The sequence below is a fragment of the Homarus americanus genome, unplaced genomic scaffold, assembly GCF_018991925.1.
Source record: "Homarus americanus isolate GMGI-L3 unplaced genomic scaffold, GMGI_Hamer_2.0 scaffold34360, whole genome shotgun sequence".
NCBI classification, from domain to species: Eukaryota; Metazoa; Arthropoda; class Malacostraca; order Decapoda; family Nephropidae; genus Homarus; species Homarus americanus.
Genome location: NW_024739403.1, coordinates 9,677,528 through 9,696,885, shown reverse-complemented (window position 1 = coordinate 9,696,885; position 19,358 = coordinate 9,677,528). Strand labels below are relative to the sequence as shown.

General features: G+C 37.6%; 1 protein-coding gene across 1 annotated transcript in view; it reads right to left on the bottom strand.

Moving 5' to 3' along the window:
- Positions 1 to 19,358, bottom strand: part of LOC121874600 (tetratricopeptide repeat protein 21B-like) — a gene marked incomplete in the record, with an annotated part of 547,778 nt that overhangs the window by 11,344 nt on the left and 517,076 nt on the right. Inside the window, 2 exon segments of the mRNA XM_042378823.1 lie at positions 159 to 250; positions 14,169 to 14,391. Of these exon segments, the coding sequence (XP_042234757.1) occupies positions 159 to 250; positions 14,169 to 14,391 (315 nt within the window).

Sequence of the window (19,358 nt, the reverse complement as noted above, 5' to 3'; positions counted from 1 at the left end):
TTACGCTCTTACTGTTAATGAAACTAATTAGGATTCCTTATTCTATATGTAATGCACTAACCTGCTTCAGCATATAGGCAGTAGCCATGCCAAGTATGGCTCCACATGATCCTTGTAACTCTCTTGACTGGCAATGTTCATAAAGTCTGCAGGGCTGCTCTGCATTGGCCTTCTGCTTTGTGGCTAACAGGAGGAAGTTGCTGAGGATTTGAAGGCTCACTTGTTGGTCTCCTGGTTTGGGGGTCAGTTCCTGGTATATGATAATCAAAGTATTATTAACCCACGAATGTGGAGGCATTGCTGCCTCAGTGCAACAGTCACAATGTGCATATTCATAAGTATTCATAATATTTTTTTTTCTCACTTATTCAACAAGTATTTGTACAATTGAATAATTGAAATTTTAATTAATAATTTCTGTATATTAATGGCTTTTCAATAGCTATGTAATAAAAAACCAATATGAAATAAAGAGTCAGTGTAAATTTTTGTGCAAGCCACTTTCTTGTTTTGAGCTGCTTAGCTCTGTGAACTTATATAATAATCCCTTATTTTTATGCTAAATAATAGCATAACTTAGTAGAGAATGAGTGCAAAAAATTAAGTAAATGTGTTAAATGAGCGCATGCATAGTAGGGTGTGCCACACGGAGGCGAATTTTTTTTTTTTTGAGTTTGAAAATCGGCCCATGGTATTAATGATGTAGTTCTATGTGCAGAATCGTTGATATCTTCAGATTTGAAAAGTTTTCATTTTTGCTAGGTAAATTTTAACTTGAAATCTTATGAAAATTCAGTATTCTACCCCTTTTACCAACACCACTAAATAGCTTATTTAAAGTAAAGTAAATGTATCAGGTTAATTTATTAGGATGAAAATGATCCAGAATAGTGAAACGAATGATCTTGACACATTTATTAAATTTAATATTCCTTTAGAAAACAAAATCATCAAATACAAAAACCGGTTTTACTACTACGACCCGTGTTGCTGCACACCATAGAGAACATGTCTTTCTTGCTTCTGTTTCTACTCATCACCTCCTGCTGACCACCTGAGCCTGGATGTAGCTCTCTCCTGGCTGTACGCCACACGTGATCAAGCACCAGCCACTTGCTGTACACAACGCCTATATTCTGGGTGTGCGAAAATAGGCAGGGACATGCATGGGGTTGTCCAGGAAACCCACCTGAACATTGGTGAGGCTGCAGGTAAGAGGGGCTCACTGCCAGCCTGCATGTTATCCATTAGATCTGAGATCAGTGAGGGTCTTGGCACTCTAGATTACCCCAGGAGTCTTCCTGACCCTGAAGGAATCGCTACCAACTGATTCACATGCCCAGATCCTCCTTTATGTCTCATATCCAAGATCTTTTGACTGCCACTCTTTCTCCTCCTCATCTCATTGTAGAGCATGTCTGCAGAACTGCTCGGGATGAGCATAACAGGAAGATCTCCCTCACAGTCTGCTCCTCGAGCTCAAGCTGGAAGAGAACATGCCTCGGACCTTCGGAGAACGATGACTTGACCTTGGTGTTAAACCAATTTGGCAAGTAGACACTCACGATGAATTGGACAATAAGTCTCAGGTTGTGAAGCTGGTTCCCTTTCAGTTTATGATGAGCGACCCAAATTCTGCAGAAACTGAGAGCCGTTGTGAGCCACCTAGAATGTGAGACTGGACCTATCTGCAGGTAAGCAAGTCTATCAGGCATGACCCCAGTTTTGATGGCACTGCAAATCATGCAACCATAGTACTGGTCAGTACTCAGGTCGTCAATGACAGTATGTGCAAGCTCAACGAGTGGAGGGCCAACTGTGATTTTTTCAAAGCTCGGATTTATTTTTAACTCAGTGGCAGAGTCCAGCATCTTGCCAAGAGGACCAGACCATCTGTTGTTTGAAAGAGTCTTGCCATCCAGCTCCTGGATCAGATGTCTGAGTGGCAACTCGTTGGTGTGGAGGTCACAAACAATCCAGACCAGCTTCCCTCCACTTCGCCTATCCACTGTGGCGACCCCCTTGCCACCCTGTGTTCGTGTTGGTGCTGTCCCCTCCAATGGCCTGCAGGGTCTGGTCTACATTCCTCTCTCTGAGCCAGTTCACAATGTTATCTGCCACTATCTCAGCTGGTTTCCTGATGTCATCTTTCTCTGGAGTGAAATGCCACAAATACTTCCCTCCTGGTTCACTGCAGCAGGAGTAGTGTTCCTCCTTCACCATGGCAGGGAACAACTTGTCAGAATTTCCAACTTTCATGAACACTTTAGTGTCATCATCCCTTCTCCCATCAAAGAACAAAACAATTGATTCCATTTTCATCCCTTTATCAAACTCCCAGGCTTACTGACAAGTTTCTCCCTGAGCTCTCCTTACTTTGTTATGATCTATCACCAGGTGAACATCATCAGGTGCAACAAACCACCGCCAATCCAGGCAGCTGTTGCTATCTCTGCAGTTTCTCTGAGACCAGTGTGGTGTCGTGATGCTGGCCAGAGCCATGCTCGATATCTTTTCCTATTTCGAATCTTATGCTCGAAGGTTTGGGATCATTATTTTCTGGGTTAGGGACAAAGTCACCATTCTCCTGGTCAGCACTCGGATCAGCCATGGGGAAGTCATTAAATTCTGAATCAGCTTGACTCCAATCATCGGCCTTTTTACCTCACCCTGGGCCTTCTCAAGTCTCTTTTCCTCGGCAACTCTTCTCCTCTTCTGTCTCTCTGTGGCAGCCTCCTGTCTCTTGGACTCCGGATTATCTTGGCTAGAAATCATGAGAGCCCCTATACTGCTAGTCTTCTCTCTCTGTGCTTTGACAAATGCCAGTTCGATCACAGGAATCTTCAGTTCACGCTTGCAAATACAGGAGATGTGGGCCTCGGATTTACAGTCACGATCGTGATCCAACCCAGGACAGAGAAACGTCTGGGCACTTGCAAGTAATTATGTCAAATAATTGGTCCAGTTGCTTGGCAAAGCTGTCCTTAACTGCAAGTTTTCCTCTCCCAAGAGAGATATCTCTTGCCTTTTCCCAACTGGCTAGCAGTCTCTCACTAATCTTCTTCTGACTTGATATGACTGGAGGCTTGAACTGAGCGTTAGCCAGAGTGTACTGTGCCAAGACAGCTTTGGTCATATCACTGGCAATGTCTTTGTTTGTGTAAGTTCTTTGGTTCTTTTCACTGATTTGCCTGATTAAAACACCGTATCTCAAAGCATCTCACAATGTAGGCAACTCAGACTTCAGGAGCTCTCTCCCAGACCCAAGATAGTGACTGAGATGGCTAGATTTTTGGTTCCTCGTCCTGACACAAGCAGCCATTGCAAATATTATCAACTTATAAATGCATCAGAATCTGAAACAGAAAAAAATATTGTTAGTTGGGTTGTTAAAGAATGAAGTCAGAAAGCAATGTTCACTATTTCATTGTAATGCACTAATGCAGCTGTACGTTAGATTTTCGATAAATTTCACGCTAAAATTTACCTAGCAAAAGGTTGCAAAATATTGAAACTGAAATTATTTTCTGTTTATATACACAAAAATCTACTAAAAAGGTGATGGGCCATTAGTTTTAGCTGATCTTCCCTCCTATGACACACCCTACAGTGTATTATTATCATCATTATTTTATTATTTTATTTTTGTTTGTTTTATCATAAATTTTATTTATTATGAATTATTATGACTATTATTTATTATTATTATTATTATTATTATTATTATTATTATCATTATTATCATTATTATTATTATTATTATTATTATTATCATTATTATTATTACATTTTTGCCCCCCAGGCCCCGATGTGGGTCAGTGACCTGTGTCCAGGTGGGCTAATCCCGTAAAAAAAAAAAAAAAAAAGACTTTAGAGGTGTTATCCGAACAGAAGCACCAGCCCAGAAGTTATGTTACAGCCTGGTTGAGATGTCGACTGTCCTCTCTCCTTAGGTCTGCTTTGCTATGCTTGAGGGGAACGAGAGCATCAGCCCCAAAGCAGGCAACAGCTGCAGATATTGACTATGAGTCAACAGTCACTGAATGCTGCACAGATCTACGGCTCAACTAACTCAACATAGCTAGGGTAGCTACTTATGTATTAAGATACCTGTAGTTAATTTGAAGGTAATAAAATGGCAGCAAGGTGTGGCTATTAGGGGAGGCTATGAGTTTGACTCCCCTCAGTGCCACGGATTATAATCTGAGCCCTTGTCCACCCCACCGTCCCACCAGGCCAGCCACCCCAGCTGACCACACAGCTTGACCGACTCTCTACTGCCAGCTACACTCCCCTCACTAGCTCCGATATGTCTAAGTTGGCTGCTAGAGTAAAAAATTCAAATTTCACGAAACAACAGTTGACTGATGTGATTATGAAAGACAAACGAACTCTCATACAGGACATCATACAACACATGAATATGGAGACCATTGAGAAACTAGAGGAAGCTGACCGGCGTCTCACTGACCAGCTATGTGAAGTTAGAAGCTTGGAATTCTCGCAAGGGGAAATAAGTGACTTAAAAGCAGTTGAACGTAGAAGCAAAAGAGAACAGAACACTCGGGACCCAAGTTCAACAGCCGAGCGAGGAGAATTCCAAGCTTAAAATGGAACTAACAACAACAGTAGACCAGGTAGATTATGTGGATGATATAAGGCAGCGAAACAACCTCAGGTTTACCGGAGTCCCAGAAGATCTCCACGAGAACTGGGAGTCATCCCAGCACAAAATTTCACACCTGCTGAATGAACATTTTCAACTTCCTGAAGTCAAGTTTGACCATGTTCAACGCATCGGGAAATCCAACTCCTCCCGCCCCCGCGACATCAGAACAAAATTATCATCCCTCTCTGACCGAGACAAAGTGTTCTATCAGTGCAGTAAGATGAAAGGCATCACTACCTTCGTCAACGAGGACCTCTGCCCAGTTACGACTAAAGCACGCCTACAGCAAATGGACCAGTTTAAAGAAGCCAGGAGACAAGGGAAACACGTGACGTTAAGTCATAAAACCCTTGTTGTGAGGGACTCTCGGGAGAGTGGACACCCACCCACTCACCCACCCGCTGCACCAGCCCCCCCCCCCAAGCCCCTCGAGAACCCCCTCCCCACAGATGGGGAACCAGCCACTGCCAATGTTCGCAACCTGGCTATCACCTGTGGAATTTCCCCCCCTGCTGGCCAACTTGGGTACTACGCGTCCACCCTCTGTGGTGGAAACCAGCAACCCTCAAAACCAAGTGACAGTCGCACCTCTCACTCAATCTGGAAACCACCCTACACAGTACTAGTCATCTTAATTCTGCTGGTTGTAGTACTTGTGAGTACGTTACCCCCCACTATTATAACTTTCTTTGACCACCTTTATTCACACCTCAGCGACCCTGAGTTTTTGCTGTTCCTTAATCAGTACCAATATTCCTACACTGATGATGCTAGTGTCGTTCCCTTAGATGTACTGGACCGTATGTGTTATGCCCCCCTTCACCCATGGTGTTGACACAATACTCCCTCATATTGACCCTGATGCCTTTCTACAAAACTCACTGGGTTACACCAACCTCATTTGTACCTATTACTTTCCTGAGTTTAGTTCTAGTCTTCTACTACCTTATTCCTTCTCCTTATTTAACCATAACATCAGCAGTATCCCCTTCACTTAGATACCTTTTTAGATCAGTGTATATCTTCAATTGCCCACAAATTTGATGTACTTGGGTTCTGTGGGACCAAACTCACTAACGATATTGAACATTTGTATAACAATCCTAATTATAATGTACAGTACAGTATACTGCGCCAACACGTCACAACACAGTGGTGGTGTCGCACTAGATGTTGATATCAAGTATAAAACTTCTGTAAGAGATGATTTAAAGGTTCTGGAGAAGTTCATGGAGAGTGTTTTCACTGAAATACATAACGACACATGAAATATCCTAGTAGGAGTAATCTACAGAAGGCCCACACTAACACAAGGAACTTTCTTGATAAATTTTCGGAGCTTATCTCTATCATAAGTTCAGAGATGAAACTTTGCTACATTACAGGAGATTTCAACCTTGATCTATTAAAATCAGAAACCGACACCTTAGTATTAGACCTTCTTGCTACTTGTCATTTTAAGCTCTTCTTCAACACAATAACCAAGCCCACTAGAGTAACTGCCACCTCTGCCACTGTGATAGATCATTATCTGGACCAGCAATACTCCTAATAATCTAGCAAGTGGAATTATTTATAACAATATCTCGGATCACTTCCCAGTTTTTGCCAAGTATAAAACAGCTACAAGTTCTAAAAGGTCTAGTAGAGTCCCAATAAAATACACAGACTACTGCTCCGACAACATGCTCCTTTTTGAAAACAACTTCATGAATGCTAAGTGGGACCTTGTCTATGCCTCCGACAACCCTAAAGTGATCTACTGCAACTTCTCTTGCGTCTTCAATGCTTGCCTTGATAAATGCTTCTCCCTCAAGACTAAGTCAGTGAAAACTGTATCCATTTCCAAACCCTTTATCACAAGTGAAATCAAGGTAATGATAAAAGAAAAACCCAAACTCCAAAGGAAGTTTGCAAAAAGATCCATAACTTTCGGTGATGCTTACCGAAGTATCAGAAATAGAGTAACTCAAGCAGTTGGAAATGCCAGATGTAGCTATTATACAAATAAGCTCCAATCAACAGCAGGCGACAGTAAGAAAACCTGGAGTACCATTAATTCTATTCAGAATAGGAACACTCAGCTTTTATGATAAATGATTCAATTGTAATGAAACCCTCCCTCATTACCAACTACTTCAATTACTATTTTATTATTAATGTTGGCAAAAATCTTGCAGAGAGCATCCCTGATCACCCTGAGGAATTTAGAGCCTACCTGCAAAGCAGACAGCAAAATGAGCAGTTCTTATCCCCTGTCACAGCAGATGAATTATTGACCATCATAAAAATGTCCATAGATGCAGCAGCAGGCAAAGACAATATACCAATGAGCATCATTAAGAATGTAGCCCACTTATTACCACCTGTTTTCCTACACATTTGTAACTCCTCCTTCACTAGTGGTGTCTTTCCGAATAAGCTGAAAATTGCTACAATTCACCCAGCATATAAAAAATCTGGGGACAAAGGTCTTCTCAAGAATGACTGCCCCATTTCAGTCCTCCCAGCCTTACTGGAGAAGCAAGTACGTAGTAGACTAAATTCCTTCTGCAATGTCAATAACATCCTTACAGACTCTCAGTTTGGATTTAGAGCTAGAAGGTCGCCTGAGAGTGCTTTGCTATCCTTTACTATTGACATCTTAAACTCCTTTGATGACAGTCAGTTCAAAGTCGGTATACAGTCTCTCCTCGACTTACGACATATTCGACTTACGACAGCCCAGACATATGACTGCCATGGACGTATAAAATATTTTTCACATTACATATTTTCGAGTACAGTCATGCACCGGTTAACGTCCTAGATACGTTCTTGGAAACATGACGCTAATCGAAATGGACGTTGTCTGATCATCACATAAACTTTTTATTTATACTTACATGTATGTGGAATACTATATACGTACATAACTTTTACTCTTAAATCACTACTGTAATGTGATACAGGTGATTAATTTTTATCTCTTGTGCAAAATACATGACGTTTATATTAAAATTATTCACTGCTTTACAAGGATTCCAGCAACGCCAAGCAGATGGGGGAGAGAGAGGGTGGGAGCGAGCGAGGGGGCGTGGGGGGAGGGGAGGTAGTACGTTTGACAGTTGGCACAGGCCCAGGTCTAACGCGTGTATATTTATCAGTTCTTAGGTGACTAAGCTTCTCTCTTATAAAAAGCCAGTGAAATGACCTGGGTGAATATAATTAACATAGCTGGGATTCTTGTAACATACTGATTAATTTGAATATAAACATGCTATAATTTGCACCAGACAAAACAATTTTAGTACCGTAATCAAATTAGTACATGTGCACTCCAGCTTTGCACTAATGTCATTAATTTCTATTACGTTTCTTTTAGTATGGTGTGTGCATGTAAATGGATGAAAATAAATGAAGAAATCTATGTAAATCTACCCAAAAATACAGTTGAAAAACTTTTTTATAAAATGTACTACAGTACTGTACACTAATGTACAACAATTTTTATCTCTTGAGCAAAATATATGACGTTTATATTCAAATTATTGGCTGTCTTGCAAGGATTCCAGCAATGCAAATTATAATCTCCTAACTTTAGTCTGAGATATTATATAAGATAAAAACTGTAAGCCTAAAAGCCTGGCTGGGGGGAGGGACTGATGGCTCCGCCACCCAGCGAGGGGTTGGGGGGGTTGAGGTGATAAGTTTGAGGTGAAGGTCTCTGTGTGTTTATTTAACAGTCCTACTAAGCTTCTTTCCTTTTAAAATGCCAGTGATATGACCTAGGAAAATATAATTAACATAGCTGGGATTCTTGTAAGATACTGATTTATTTGAATATAAACATGTTGTAATTCGCACTAGACATAACAATTTTAGTACCGTAATCAAATTAGTACATGTGCACTCCAGCTTTGCACTAATTTATTTTACGTTTCTTTTAGTATGGTGTGTGCATGTAAATGGATGAAAATAAATGAAGAAATTTATGTAAATCTACCCAAAAATACAGTTGAAAAACTTTTTATAAAATGTACTACAGTATTGTACACTAATGTACTAAATTTTTTATATCTTGAGCAAAATATATGACGCTTATATTCAAATTAATCTCTGTCTTGCAAGGATTTCAGCAATGCAAATTATATTATCCTAACTTTAGTCTGAGATATTATATAAAATAAACATAAAGAAATCACCAATCTTTTATCTTGGAACAGGAGGGTGGTGGAAAGACAGGGGGAGGAGGTGAGGTGACAGAATGTCTGGCATTTGTATGTTTATTTATTTGAGATAAGATTTGACAGTTGGCGCTTAAGGCCTGCCTGCGTGTTTATTTATCATTACTTAAGAGTGACTAAGCTCTTCTCACCCAAACGACCTGGGTGAATATAGCTTACATTGGAGGGATTCTTGTAAGATAGTAATTTATTTGAATGTTTTTTTTCAATTTAAATTTTAATTGTTTATTCCTTGATAGAGGAAGCGGGATCCTAGTGCTGTCACTTGGTACCCCTGTACCATAACACCAGAAGCAACTGGCCAGTGTCACAAGTATATACAGTACAGTACAGTCATCCCTTGGTTATCGCGCCTAATTGGGACCCCGCTGATAACGAAAGTACAGAACCTATGGGATTTATTCTAATTGGTTCAGGCACCCAAGACCCAACCCCAAGTTTCCCATTTTACGACCATTTAGACCCACTAAATATATATATACTGTTATGGTAAATATCATAAACACACATAGGCATGGCTAGGCTTATTACAAAGTGATGAAAAGGGTACGCTTAATACTGTAATCCACAAAACATGTAGCTATGCTTTTTTTATTTGGTCCCCCGTCATACGAGTCCATTTTCTCTCACATGAGGACGCCTGAGTCCTCCGTTTTCTCTCTTAATCTTAGAGTGCACCAGAAACTTTACTATTTTTAGTAATGCCACAGAATATGAAATTGCAACTGGGGTTGCAATTGTTGAGGCAACTAGATATGTCTGATTACAGCAAATGTGTTATTGTCAATTTGTAGGTGAAAGATTTTATCTTCAGTAGATGTAGGTTAACATTTCACCTGTAGGCAAATGCTTAAAAAAAGCCTAAGTAAGGAAGCATATTCCTTTAACACATAATATCTGACCAGTATGGGGAGGATCATGGTGTCTCCGTCAGGGGGTTGTGGAGTGGTGGTCCAGCAGGCATCACGTTGGTTTTTTTTTTTTTTTTGGGTGGGGGAGGGGGCACGGACGTATATGCGATCGGACGTTGTTCGGTCAGACGTTAACCGACAAATGACTGTACTCTACTGACGTTTTGTCGTAATGTGATGCCGTACGACAGCTTGGGCTGGGCCGCCTCTTGGTGTACAGCATCCACGCCATAGCCTGCTCAGTTGGTGTTTGGCCGCCGTTGTTGTTAGTGATGGCGCTGTGTATTGACAAAATTTTCGTTTGTAATTCCCTTTAAAATGGCTTGCAAGCGTAAAAGTGAGAGTTCTCATGGTGCTGAGAAGAAAAAGAGACAGTCAATTACTTTTGAGATGAAAATGAAAATAATGCAATATGAAAATGGAAAAATGGTAGCAACCATTTCACGCGAATGAAATGTTTTAATTACGCGGTAAATTTCATCATTTATGCAGGACAAGAATAATTTGTATATTTACTGAAGATATACATGTTTATAGCTCATAAAATATATAATTTACATTGCTGGAATCCTTACATGATAGTGATCATTTTAAATATAAACATCCTTAAATTTGCATTAGACATACAAATTTTAGATGTAATTTAAGAAGATGATGAAAATGAGCAAAAATTTTATCTTTTGTGCAAAATATATGATGTTTTAATTCAAAATATTCCCTATCCTGCAAAGAATCCAGCAATATCAATTATATTATCCTAACTTTAGTCTGAGGTATTATTTATTACTAAAAATGTAAATACAGTCAACCCTCACTTTACGCGGTTCATGTAACCCACAGGGTACCGTGGAAAGTGAGAAACGCGTAAAGTGAATAACATAACATATGGGATTAAATGAAATAGAGACCAGCTGACTCCCAAACTCCACTTTTTCCAACACAATACCTATGTTCTAGTAAAAATAACATCTTAATTTTATGATGGTACATGCACACAATTAATACTTAAGAGAAATAGAGAAATACAGTCGCTAAGTTAATGTCCATTCAAATAATGGACTCAACTCCCTCCCCCTCTTCTCACACTACACTCGCTGGCTCTTCCCTCTCTGAAAAATTTTGGAGGGAAAACCAGGTATAGTAATAAATAATACCTCAAACTAAAGTTAGGATAATATAATCGACATTGCTGGATTCCTTGTAAGACCAGGAATATTTTGAATATAAATGTCATATATTTTTCACAAAAGATAACATATTTACTCAGAGTAAACATTATATCTAAAATTTGTATGTCTAATGCAAAATCTATGATGTTTATATTCAAAATGATCATCAAATTGTAAGAATTCCAGCAATGTAAATTATATTCTGGCCGGGTAATTTGTATGAATTTTATGAGCTAAAACAAATATCTTCAGTTAATAATAAAAAAAAATATTCTTCACGACACTACCTGTCAATCAAAGTACCCCACCTTGCCTCTCCCCCTCTTCCAACCGCGCCAGATGGTCGGTCCGTCCCAACCCTCCCTTCAAGAGAAAGGTTGGGTGAAAAAACTAGATTTTAACATTTAGTATTAAATAATACCTCAGATTAAAGTTAGGATAATATAATTGACATTGCTGGATTCCTTGTAAAACCAGGAATATTTTGAATATAAATGTCATATATTTTGCACAAAACATAACATATTTACTCAGAGTAAACATTATATCTAAAATTTGTATCTCTAATGCAAAATATATGATGTTTATATTCAAAATGATCATCAAATTGTAAGAATTCCAGCAATGTAAATTATATTCTGGCTGGGTAATTTGTATGAATTTTATGAGCTAAAACAAATATTTTCAGTTAATAAAAAAAAAAAAATATTCTTCACACCGTGCCAGGTGGTCGGTCACCGGTCCCTCCCTCCCTCCGACCCCCCACCAACCCTCCCTACCAGATAAATGTGTGGGAATACCAGACTGTTTACCTTTTTAGTAATAAATAATAAATCAGACTAAAGTTAGGATAATATAATTGACATTGCTGGATTCCTCGTAAGACCAGGAATATTTTGAATATAAATGTCATATATTTTGCACAAAAGATAACATATTTACTCAGAGTAAACATTATATCTAAAATTTGTATGTCTAATGCAAAATCTATGATGTTTATATTCACAATGCTCATCATGTTGTAAGAATTCCAGCAATGTAAATTATATTCTGGCCGGATAAATTGTATGAATTTTATGAGCTAAATAAAAAAATTATACTTCACCCTCGTAAAGGGGGACACCCACCGCGGAATGTGAGCATCCTGGGTTCTGGCAGGGCACCGTGGAAACGCGGAATGTGGGACCGCGTAAAGTGAGGGTTGACTTATACTGTTTTTCCCAAAACATTTCTCTCTTAGGGAGGGAAGGTGGGGGGTGAGGGGTAGGGAGGAACGGAGGGACCCAGCGAGCTTGGGAAGAGGGGGGGAGCGGAGGTGGGGTATTTTGATTGACAAATAGTGTCTGGGTGAAGTATAATTTCATTATTTACTGAAGAAATTTGTTTTTAGCTCATAAAATTCATACAAATTACCAGGCCAGAATATAATTTACATTGCTGGAATTCTTACAAGATGGTGATCATTTTAAATATAAACATCCTAAAATTTGCATTAGACATATAAATTTTAGATGTAATTTAAGAAGATGATGAAATTAGCAAAAATTTTATCTTTTGTGCAAAATATATGACGTTTATATTCAAATTATTCGCTGTCTTGCAAGGAATCCAGCAATGTAACTTATATTCTCCTAACTTTAGTCTGAGGTATTATTTATTATTAAACCTGTAAGCCTAGTGCTTTTCTCCAAACATTTCTCGGGAAGGTGGGAGGAGGAGGAGGGAGGAGGAGGAGGAGGGAGGAGGAGGAGGAGGAGGTAGGGAGGGAGGGAGGGAGGGAGGGGAGGGGGCCGGGAGTTGAGTGACAGTTAGGGGGAAGGTCTGGTAAAATATTTGATTTATTTATTTAATGTTGCTCATAAAATTGTATATAAATAACAAACCAGAAGATAATTTACATTGCTGGAATTCTTATAAGATTGTGATTAATTTGAATATAAACAAGCTATAATTTGCATAAGACATACAAATTTTAGATCTAATTTAAGAATTTTATTAGAGAGCAAAAAATTTTTCTTTTGTGCAAAATATATGACGTTTATATTCAAATTATTCACTGTCTTGCAAGGAATCCAGCAATGCAAATTATATTCTCCTAACTTTAGTCTGAGATATTATTTATTATTAAACCTGTGAGCCTAGTGCTTTTCCCCAAACATGTCTTGGGAAGGTGTGGGGTAGGGAGGGAGGGGTGACAGTGACATATTTGACAGTTGGCGCCTGTGGTGTGAAGTATTTAAGTGTTAATTTATGTCCTTTAGATTGAGTTTTTGTTTTTTGCTTATAAAATTTAATAGAAGTGACCGGGGAGAATTTAATTTGTATTGCTGGAATTATTATAAGATAGTGATTAATTTGAATGTAAACATAAAAGAGATCACTGAATTGGCTGAGTACCTCCTCAGCTGATGTTCAAAACAAAATGTGATTTTAGTAAGGATTTCGTTAATAAATTTTTTTTCGTTAACCGAATTGAAGATTCTTATGGAAGGTAATTTGTTAACCAAAAGTTTGTTAACCGAAGTGTTCGTTAACCGAGGAACCACTGTATGTATGTTGTGTTGTCAATAGTAAGAGAAACAAATGAGACCCTGCAATTGTGTGTAAATGAGGCAGAAACTCAGATCAGATCTGGGTTGCTTGCTAGAAAACTTGTCCATGATTTTGCTGTTGTCTAATTCCCGGTACTTTGTGTGGTGAACTTGCACCAGAGCCAGCACCTGTCATCACCTACCCTAGCTTCCAACCCCCTTATAATCTTGTGTCAGTGGCAGTAACCCTTGTCATGTGAAGTTGTAACTCCAGTCACCTTATGACTTAGATCTACAGGCACTCAGCTTGGTTTAATGTGGAGATAAATTGCCTGTAAATGACATAGCTCACTAATCCTGGTATGCTGATGACAAGCTGCCCATTGATATGTTATACCACTAGCCAGGAATGTGCACAAGTTGGCCTTGGTACGAGTTGACACTTGATCTAACATGACTTAGTTTTAGGAGAAAAGGAGGGTTTGACCAAACCTTCCCCCCTGGATCTGTCACTATACTGAAACTGGTAATAGTCTAGTAAACAATAAATACACTGACTTCAGTTGTGTTTCAGTTGTGTACATATCTGTGGACCATTATTGAGAAATTCATCTCTTTTTACACTGTTAAATGTTTATTCAGGGCTTGAAAATGCTTCTTACCTTCAATAATTTGTCTGCAGTTCTGATGGCCATATCCAGAGTGTCTCTTGCTCCTGACTGATTTACTTCACTATCCACTGATTCAAAAGTCTCCCCACCAATGGTGTCATTGTCAGGATTGAGACAAATTTCTATCATGTTGTAAATTGCCCGCTGACCCCATTCTTGATCCTTTCTTGCTTTGTTGAAGTACTTGAGAGCAGAATTTGGATTACCCAAATACCTGTGAAAAGGAATCTTAAATCTATCATTGTCATCACCATTTTCTATGTTTGAATGGGTGGGTTATGATTGCATGAAGGCACAGTGTCCCAATTGTTATCAGGTAAATTTGAAGAAAGTTTTACAGCTGGATACCCACTTTAACAGAGTGGGAAGTGGGCATTATATGAAGGACTTTCAAGCACCCTCTAACTAGTAAGGAAAGACAGGGTTAATACTCCCTGAGTTAATAAATATTGTGAAGACAGGGAGGTACTACCGCCTGGGAAGATATTGGAAGCATAATGTGTTGTCTAATGGTAGACCGTGCTGCCATATGGCATCACGAAAATTGTGACCAAGTGCCAGGTTGTTAATCTGACTTTCTGCTTCATTTACATGCAATTGCACGGTCTCAATTGTTTCTCTTACCATTGACAACACAACATACATACAGTACAGTATTACCCCGCTTTACACGGTTTCACTTTCCGCGATTTCTCATTTACGCTTCTCATTTACGCGGTACCTTGCCAGAACCAGACTTTCACTTTCCGCGGTGCATCTACTCATATACGCGGTGAAGTATACAGTATTACCCCGCCTAACGCGGTTTCACTTAACGCGTTTTATCATATACGCGGTGCCTCGCCAGAGCTGAACTTTCACTTAACACGGATTTTTTCCACATATATGCGGTGAGTGTCCGGCTCGAGACGCTATTTTTAGATTTGCCCCACCAGCCACCCTGCCTGACTGCCTGTTTTAGCTCATAAAATTCATACAAATTACCCGGTCAGAATATAATTTACATTGCTGGAATTCTTATAATTTGGTGATCATTTTGAATATAAACATCATATATTTTGCATTAGACATACAAATTTTAGATAAAAATTTTTCTCAGAGTAACTATGTTATCTTTTGTGCAAAATAGCCTATATGACATTTATATTCAAAATATTCCTGGTCTTACAAGGAATCCAGCAATGTCAATTATATTATCCTAACTTTAGTTTGAGGTATTATTTATTACAAAAAAGTTAAGTATTCTGTTTTCCCACACATCTCCTTGGGACGGTTGGTGGGGGGTGGGGGGGAGGGAGGGACCGACCGACCATCTGTTACCCCGTGTAGAATATTTTTTTTTTTTTATTAACTGAAGATATTTGTTTTAGCTCATAAAATTCATACAAATTACCCGTTCTGAATATAATTTACATTGCTGGAATTCTTATAATTTGATGATCATTTTGAATATAAACATCATATATTTTGCATTAGACATACAAATTTTAGATAAAATTTTTTCTCAGAGTAACTATGTTATCTTTTGTGCAAAATATATGACATTTATATTCAAAATATTCCTGGTCTTACAAGGAATCCAGCAATGTCAATTATATTATCCTAACTTTAATCTGAGGTATTATTTAATACTAAATGTTAAAAACTCTTGAAGGGAGGATTGGTGGGGGGTGGGGGGGAGGGTTGGGACTGACCGCGCGGTTGGAAGAGGGGGGGAGGCAAGGTGGGGTACTTTGATTGACAGATAGTGTCCTGAAGATTATTTTTTTTTTTATTAACTGAAGATATTTGTTTTAGCTCATAAAATTCATACAAATTACCCGGTCAGAATATAATTTACATTGCTGGAATTCTTATAATTTGGTGATCATTTTGAATATAAACATCATATATTTTGCATTAAACATACAAATTTTAGATAAAAAATTTTCTCTAGGTAACTATGTTATCTTTTGTGCAAAATATATGACATTTATATTAAAAATATTCCTGGTCTTACAAGGATTCCAGCAATGTCAATTGTATTATCCTAACTTTAGTTTGAGGTATTATTTATTAAAATTTAGTGGTTTTCCCCCAAAAATTTCTCAGAGAGGGAAGAGCCGGCAGTGTAGTGTGAGAGGGGGAGGGAGTTGAGTCCATTATTTGAATGGACATAACTTGGCGACTGTATTTCTCAATTTCTCTTAAGTATTAATTGTGTGCATGTACCATCATAAAATTAAGATGTTATTTTTACTACAACATAGGTATGTGCCTTCAAAAAGTGGAGTTTGGGGGTCGGGCTGGTTTCTATTGGAATTAATCCCATATGTTCTGTTGTTCACTTAACGCGGATTTCACTTAACACGGGACCCTCTGGGTTCTATTGACCGCGTTAAGTGGGGTACAACTGTAATTGTTTGTTTTTTTATTTAGCTCATAAAATTCATAGAAATTACCGGCCAGAATATAATTTACATTGCTGGAATTCTTACAATATGATGATCATTTTGAATATAAACATCATGGATTTTGCATTAGACATACAAATTTTAGATCTAATGTAATAATTTGGTTTACACAAAGCAAATATTTTATCCTTTGTGCAAAATATATGAAGTTTACATTCAAAATATTCCCTGACCTGCAAGGAATCCACAAATGTCAATTATATTATCCTAACTTTAGTCTGAGTTATAATTTATTACTAAAAATGTAAATATACTATTTTCTCCCAATCGCTTCTCTGGTAGGGAGGGAGGGAGGGAGGGACCGACCCAGCTAGGGCGGAGTATTTTGATTGACAGATAGTGTCCTTGAAGAATATTTCTTTGTTTATTTACTGAAGATATATGTTTTAGCTCATAAAATTCATACAAATTACCCGGCCAGAATATAATTTACATTGCTGGAATTCTTACAATATGATGATCATTTTAAATATGAACATCATGGATTTTGCATTAGACATACAAATTTTAGATCTAAAGTAATAATTTGGTTTACACAAAGCAAATATTTTATCTTTTGTGCAAAATATATGAAGTTTACATTCAAAATATTCCCTGACCTGCAAGGAATCCAGAAATGTCAATTATATTATCCTAACTTTAGTCTGAGGTATTATTTATTACTAAACGTTAAAATCTAGAGTTTTCACCCACACATTTATCTGGTAGGGAGGGAAGGTGGGGGGAGGGTTGGGACCGACCGACCCAGCTGGCGTGAGTGTGAGGAGGGGGGGAGGCAAGGTGGGGTACTTTGATTGACAGATAGTGTCGTGAAGAATATTTTTTTTTTTTATTAACTGAAGATATTTGTTTTAGCTCATAAAATTCATACAAATTACTCGACCAGAATATAATTTACATTGCTGGAATTCTTACAATATGATGATCATTTTGAATATAAACATCATGGATTTTGCATTAGACATACAAATTTTAGATCTAAAGTAATAATTTGGTTTACACAAAGCAAATATTGTATCTTTTGTGCAAAATATATGAAGTTTACATTCAAAATATTCCCTGACCTGCAAGGAATCCAGAAATGTCAATTATATTATCCTAAAGATGTTACCGTAATCGCTTTTCGAATGGTTTTCAGTTAAAAAACTGTTGTATTACAATAATATTCTATCCTAATTCACTTGTGATGCAACAGTTTTTTTAACTGAAAACCATTCGAAAAGCGATTATGGTATCATCTTTTGAACGAAAGAAAGCGAAACTCAATGTTTTCGTCACGATTTTATCCCACTTTCCACTGTAATACGTACGTCATTTCAGCAAAAATATTACATTTCCGTGAATGTAGTATATCAAGCACAGTATGAATATAATATCATTGTAATATAACAGTATTTTAACAGAAAACTATTAAAAAAACGAGTAACATCTCTTGAACATTGGAAGGTTAGGTAAAGTCTTTTGTTTTCGTCATGTATTAAATCCTATTTTACATTGAAATACATCACGTTTCAGCAAAACTACTATTTATTTCTAAGAATATATTCATTCAGGCACAGTTTAGATAAAATATACATGTGCTGTAACATTTTTTTAATTGAAAACGATTCGAAAAACATGTACCCTCGAGCCCTGTTCAAGGAGAAGACTGGGAGGAGCTGTTTGGTGCTTAAGACGATGACAAGGAAAATGATTTTGATGGATTTTCATGAAAATATTCAGAAATGTGGTATCGTAGTATTTATTCAAGTGAATTAGGATAGAATATTATTGTAATACAACAGTTTTTTAACTGAAAACCATTCGAAAAGCGATCACGGTAAAATCTTTTGAACAACGAAAGAAAGCGAAAATCATTGTTTTCGTCATGATTTTATCCCACTTTCCTCTGTAATACATACGTCATTTCAGCAAAAATATTACACTTCCATATTTATTTCTGAGAATATATGCATTCAGTCACAGTTAAGGTAAAAAATACTTGTGATGTAATATTTAATGAAAATACACGGTATTTAGAAATACGATATCGTAGTTTTCTTTTGTTTCAAATTTAATTAACAAAGATTGATGTTTCAAATGTAATGAACAAAAATTTATGTACTGTATCCAAAAATAAACTTTAAAAAATGAATACTTTATGTTTTACATCGTCCTGTGCATACCATACCATACATTTGGCTACTTTGGGATAGCTATGATGACGCAAGAGATCTGCCCTGGCGACTGTACCGACACTCACAGCTGGTGGTGCGTCGTTTCCATTGTTTACTGGTAGTTACTGGTAAATATTTTTCAACCTAACGAAACTATTACCCGTTTAGAGGTCGACCCCCAATTTTTTGCCAAATAATTTGGTCTTAAAAACTCGAACTACACACAGTTATACAGTATACGGTAAATAAGGACATGGGGGCCTGGGTTTTTATACAGGATTTTTAACATTCACGGGTATCTCTGTTACCTAACCCCCGAGTATGTTAAGGACATGGGGGCCTGGGTTTTTTTTTTGGGGGGAGCAGCAAAAGTAGACGGATTTCAACATTCAAGGGCATTCTGTTACCCAACCCCGCTGCATGTTTAGGCTTATATATATATATATATATATATATATATATATATATATATATATATATATATATATATATATATATATATATATATATATATATATATATATATATATATATATATATATATATATATATATATATATATATATATATAT